This window comes from Schistocerca americana, chromosome 7, assembly GCF_021461395.2.
Source record: "Schistocerca americana isolate TAMUIC-IGC-003095 chromosome 7, iqSchAmer2.1, whole genome shotgun sequence".
NCBI classification, from domain to species: Eukaryota; Metazoa; Arthropoda; class Insecta; order Orthoptera; family Acrididae; genus Schistocerca; species Schistocerca americana.
Genome location: NC_060125.1, coordinates 177,585,552 through 177,591,551, shown reverse-complemented (window position 1 = coordinate 177,591,551; position 6,000 = coordinate 177,585,552). Strand labels below are relative to the sequence as shown.

The 6,000-nt window shown below is 43.4% G+C and overlaps 1 protein-coding gene across 1 annotated transcript in view; it reads left to right on the top strand.

The window, feature by feature from the left end:
• Window positions 1–4,222: 4,222 nt before the first annotated feature.
• LOC124622827 (microtubule-associated protein futsch) overlaps window positions 4,223–6,000 on the top strand; it is a gene marked incomplete at its 5' end in the record, with an annotated part of 138,820 nt that continues 137,042 nt past the window's right edge. The window contains one exon of the mRNA XM_047148619.1: window positions 4,223–4,328. Within this exon, the coding sequence (XP_047004575.1) occupies window positions 4,223–4,328 (106 nt within the window). The remainder of the gene's footprint in view (window positions 4,329–6,000) is intronic.

Below are 6,000 nucleotides of genomic sequence, written 5' to 3'. Positions count from 1 at the left end.
GTGTGTAGCGTTGCTTATTGAACGCTCTCGCATTTCCTCCTCACTTGCAGAACATACCTCAGGAATCTTTAAGGGGAGGTTTACTATCTTTGGCCCGAAAAAACATGTACTTTCAGAATTTTTTTTCTCGGGATGTGTTACAGATATCAATGTCACATTTGGTCGAAATGTTTACTGATATTTCCTCTACAAAATGGAATTTTTTTGACCGTAAATGTCGATGAGCAAAGGTGGACGTGCCGTCGGAACGAAACCAAATTTCGATGTAGACCTCCACGCGCAATATGTCACAGGTCAGCCGGCCCGTCTGAAATTAAAATTGAGTTGACGTTAGCGATGTATACAAGATTCTTTAGGAGTTGTACCTCGCTTAAGTTATTTGGACCATAGGAAACAAAATGGCGGCCATTTTAAAAAAATAGGGTTTTTTCATTGATTTTTCGACTTCGTCGGCCAAGTAAAAATATTTATAATTGATGGATCGGAATAAAAGTGGTACAACTCCTAGACAATTTAGTTAGCTTCGTCGGAAACAAATAATCATGCCGCCGGCCGTGGTGGTCTAGCGGTTCTAGGCGCTCAGTCCGCAGCAGCGCCGCTGCTACGGCCGCAGGTTCGAATCCTGCCTCGGGCATGGATGTGTGTGATGTCCTTAGGTTAGTTAGGTTTAAGTAGTTCTAAGTTCTATGGGACTGATGACCTCATATGTTGAGTCCCATAGTGCTCAGAGCCATTTGAACAATTTTTTATTCCGGGTCCATAAACTAGTGCTTCCTCTTCGTCATAGAGGGCGTTCTGCTCGATCTGAGCCATCCTGCGCTGCTCCAGAGCCGCTCGTACAGGCCGGTAACAAGCCGCTTGAATCCGGTGAACGTTGAAATGCTTGGCGAACTGCGTCGAATAGAGTCCCAGGGTGACGTCCATCGTTGTCACGGTCTTCAGAATTGCTGAATACCCTTCGTTGAAGCTGCTCACTGCCAGGAAAGTCGCAATTTCCAGTCTTCGCACCAGAATGGAAATGCATGGGGGCTAACTTGGAAACACACGCGTTCAAACTTTCATTTGAATTTTGTGTGTTTCCTCCCAGGCACTGGTACAATAACTCGTCCTCCGAAAGAAAAAAACCGGCGCGTGAAAAAGACCGATTTCAGGCATGTGCATATTTTTGTTCAGCCGAATAACAAAAATTTCCGTTCAGTATTCGGAAAAGCCGTTCCAGAGGTGGATTCTAAACAGTTTTATTGATCCAAAAATGCAATTTTAAAAAAATCGGTTTTTGAACCAAAAAATAGTAAACCTCCCCTTAAGAAGATTAAATCGAACCCTGTTTACCATACACAGATTTAGAGAAAAAAACCTACTTGCCGTGTTAACGAGATTCACGCTTAATCAGTCCGCTTCGTAATCTGTCGCGTAGTTTCGTTTCCTTACTGGCGCTCAGATACGTTGAGAGTACAGCGAAAGAGGCCGAGGAAGGTGGAATGAAATACGCGCTGTGCTGGCAGCTGACCGGTAGCGCCGAAACTTGTGGAGCTGCTGGCAAACAAAACGCCTCTTGTGGAAGAGCCATTGTCTTTCACTTTGCACGTTTTTGTGTATCAGGGGCGGTCAGGTGTCAGATGCAGGAGCACCGGACAATGCGAACCCGAGGACGGCGCGTCGCAGCTCCCTCCGTGCAGGATGCTCTCGGCTGTTCTACGCTAGATCACAAAAGAAACCCTGCAACTCGTTAAGAGAAAAAGCGTCACTGTTTACTTTGTTCTTTTTAGCCGCTCCACAGCGGCACAAAACGTGTTTGCCTCTATTTTCACTTGACTTTGAAAAATAGTGGTTATGAAGAAGAGGCCCAAAAAACAATCCATTTTTCATTTGACCTCGTTGTTAGTCGCTCTTGTATTTCCGTTTATGTTCTCGTAAGATATTTAAAAATTCAAAATTGGTTCCAGTTCCGAGAAACTACTTTAGAGGCTCGGACAGGATGGAAAATCCCCATCTCAAACAATGTAAAATTTTCGTATAAAAGATACCTTTTCTCAGAAACTATTGGGAATAAAAATTGGAAAAAATATGGCTTGTAGGTTACACATTGGCAACCGCATTGAATGAGGGATTACTAATTGTATAGATTAGTTCAAAGACAGTAATTATTTTTGTAAAAAGTGGACGTAAAAATAAAGAACCGTCTACATCTTTCTATGTATGTAAGGCTAACTTTTTTGAGATTTCAGAATAGGAAAACCTCAGTGTTAAAATATGCACAATACTCTAGTGAGTATACCCTGTAATTCTGAACAAATCCTAGAAGGTAGGAGCTGAGAAAAGTTCACTATTCTTAAAAAAATACAACTTACCGGAATCTGTCATTGAAGTTGTCAATGCATTCCTCCTCCATATGATGGGTTATTTGCTGCCTCTTCCATCTCAGCTTGCAATTTCCATTTTCCTGCCCATCTGCGCTGTCGTGCCCTTGTTTCAAGGTCTTCTCCAGCTCTCTCTGACTGTCTAAATCTTTCTTTAAATTTAACGTTTGTTTCTCTGTGAAACAGCCAACAGTTTGTAGCAGTCTTTTCATGACTTCATAGTTTGCAACATTTCCTTCACTGAACGATGCCACTGCATCGAAGGTACAAAAAGGCATTGTACTAATTGACACAAATACTGTGTTGGGAATTCTGACCCAGATTATGCTGTTGATGGACTTGTGAGGACTCAAGAGTGTGGCTATCATGGCGGTTTCTTCAGTAGTCTTACATCTGATAAATCTTCGAAAGTTTCTTTCAAGAACTCCACTACTGGGTTCTGAGTAAATTTCTCATCTTTTGCAGTGCTCTGTTGTATTTGCACCATGACTCTCTTTCTGGAGGGCATAGGCCATGAACAGGTTTATTGTCTGTTGAAAAAAAGGTGAAACGAAACCTCCCATACAGCTTTTATCGTATCTTCTACTCTGCTAAATTTTTCCTAATGTTCATGCGTCAACAATTTTGAATTTTATCTATAACAGAGTCCGTGAGTCTGTTCTTACCATTTAATCCTCTGCAATCTTCCAATGTCTTACCACTGTATGCAGTTTTCAGTTGTTTGCTTTTGTACACGAACTGTACACTCCATTTTAATGATAATTACATTTTCTCTGTATGGCTTCTCTTTCTCGACTGCTTTGAGAGCTTTTGAATTCCCATTTCCTAAATAATTTCCCACGTAGGAACGTGATTCAGAAAATCAAATTTCGGTCTGAGAACTGTCAAGTGTACAAGGTCATGCCGGCAAGTTCTTTTGTGTAAATGAATGAGTAAACCAGAAACAAGATAATAATAAATATGTATTATATATCACTGCACAGGGCAAATTCCGTAGATTAAGAGCGATGAAAAATGATTGAAAACTTTAACATTTCAACCTGTGTGGAGTCCGTTAAGCGTATCATAAGTATCGTGAAAGAGGAGATAGGAAAATGTGCAAGGTTACTTAACATTCAACCATTAATTTACTTCAACAAGTTTCGAATTAGGACCGCTATTGTTGCCCCTAACGCGACGTTTGTCAATTTCTTTGAAGAATTCAAAATACACAGTGGTAATACGTTTTGTAGCTACAGAGCGGGTGCAGACAATCGATGGGAGTAGAGTAGCCCTGTGTGTAAAGGGATTGTCAAAATTGTACGTTTCGACTCGCGCCTAGACTTAGGGTTTCCGCTGTTTCCCTACATCACTTCAGGCGAATACCAGTACAGTCGCTTTAAAAGGACACGGACTATGTCCTTCCCACTCTTTCAAGACCCAAGCTAGTGCTGTCTTCAATGTCCTCGTCGTTGACGTTAAACTGGAATTTTCCTTCTTTCTATTATTACAACAGATACAGTTGTATTAGACTATGTGTATGTGTCAATGCGGTTAATAGAGCCGCTGTACGCTACAGTCTGGAACCGCGCGACCGCTACGGTCGCAGGTTCGAATCCTGCCTCGGGCATGGATGAGTGTGATGTCCTTAGGTTAGTTAGGTTTAACTAGTTCTAAGTTCTAGGGGACTGATGACCTCAGCAGTTAAGTCCCATAGTGCTCAGAGTCATCTGGACCATTTTTGAGCCGCTGTAGGAAAATTTACACACCTTAAACAAACTGCGATTTAAATCATTTTCAACGTGTTGTGTCTGTATTAAAACTGTAGACTAGTAACACTGACTGAAAATAACTCTTCTGGGTTTTAACATTGTTTCTCTCTCATTCCAGGATTCCTATCATGGGACGTCGAGTCGTCACATGTCGACCTCGAAAAGGAACTACAAGCCCTGACGAGCCAAGCTCCGGAAGGAGAAGAGGCCCGAAACGGTAAGTGCTGACTACTCACACTCCGGTTAGCAAACAGTAAGTTCATCTCTGAATAACAGTTCTCCGGTTCTGGTCTCCAAACGATCAACTGTAGTGACACACACCCTGTCTTCTCAGTCTGTGAGGGTTTAAGGTTTATGTGACAGAAGTCAAATTCCGTCTTAGCAATTCAGTCATATACACTACTAGCCATTAAAATTGCTACACCACGAAGATGACGTGCTACAGACGCGAAATTTAACCGACAGGAAGAAGATGCTGTGATATGCAAATGATTAGCTTTTCAGAGCGTCACACAAGGGTAGCGCCGGTAGCGACACCTACAACGTGCTGACATGAGGAAAGTTTCCAACCGATTTCTCATACACAAACAGCAATTGACCGGCGTTGCCTGGTGAAACGTTGTTGTGATGCCTCGTGTAAGGAGGAGAAATGCGTACCATCACGTTTCAGACTTTGATAAAGGTCGAATTGTAGCCTATCGCGATTGCAGTTTATCGTATCGCGACATTGCTGCTCTGGTTGGTCGAGATCCAATGACTGTTAGCAGAATATGGAATCGGTGCGTTCAGGAGGGTAATACGGAACGCCGTGCTGGATCCCAACGGCCTCGTATCACTAGCAGTCGAGGTGACAGTTATCTTATCCGCATGGCTGTAACGGATCGTGCAGCAACGTCTCCATCCCTGAGTCAACAGATGGGGACGTTTGCAAGACAACAACCATCTGCACGAACAGTTCGACAACGTTTGCAGCAGCAGGGACTATCAGCTCGGAGACCATGGCTGCGGTTACCCTTTGTCGCTGTATCACAGACAGGAGCGCCTGCGATGGTGTACTCAACGACGAACCTGCGTGCACAAATGGCAAAACGTCATTTTTTTCGGATGAATCCAAGTTCTGTTTACAGCATCATGATGGTCGCATCCGTGTTTGGCGATATCGAGGTGAACGCACATTGGAAGCGTGTATTCGTCATCGCCATACTGGCGTATCACCCGGTGTGATGGTATGAGGTGCCATTGGTTACACGTCTCTGTCACCTCTTGTTCGCATTGACGGCACTTGAACAGTGGACGTTACACTTCAGATGTGTTACGACCCGTGGCTCTACCCTTCATACGATCCCTGCGAAACCCTACATTTCAGCAGGATAATGCACGACCGCATATTGCAGGTCCTGTACGGGCCTTTCTGGATACAGAAAATCTTCTACTGCTGCCCAGGCCAACACATTCTCCAGATCTCTCACCAACTGAAAACGTCTGGTCAATGGTGGCCCAGCAACTGGCTCGTCACAATACGCCAATCACTACTCTTGATGAATTATGGTATCGTGTTGAAAGTGCATGGGCCGCTGTACCTGTACGCGCCATCCAAGCTCTGTTTGACTCAATGCCCAGGCGTATCAAGGCCATTATGACGGCCAGAGATGGTTGTTCTGGGTACTGATTTCTCAGGATCTATGCACCCAAATTTCGTGAAAATGTAATCACATGTCAGTTCTAGTATAATACATTTGTCCAATGAACCCGTTTACCATCTGCATTTCTTCTTGGTGTAGCAATTTTAATGGTCAGTAGTGTACTTCTTATGCCTCTTATGAGGCCTGTAAAAGAGCAAGTATGAGGGCGAAACCTACAAAGTTACTTGACACCTATGTATTTCCAAA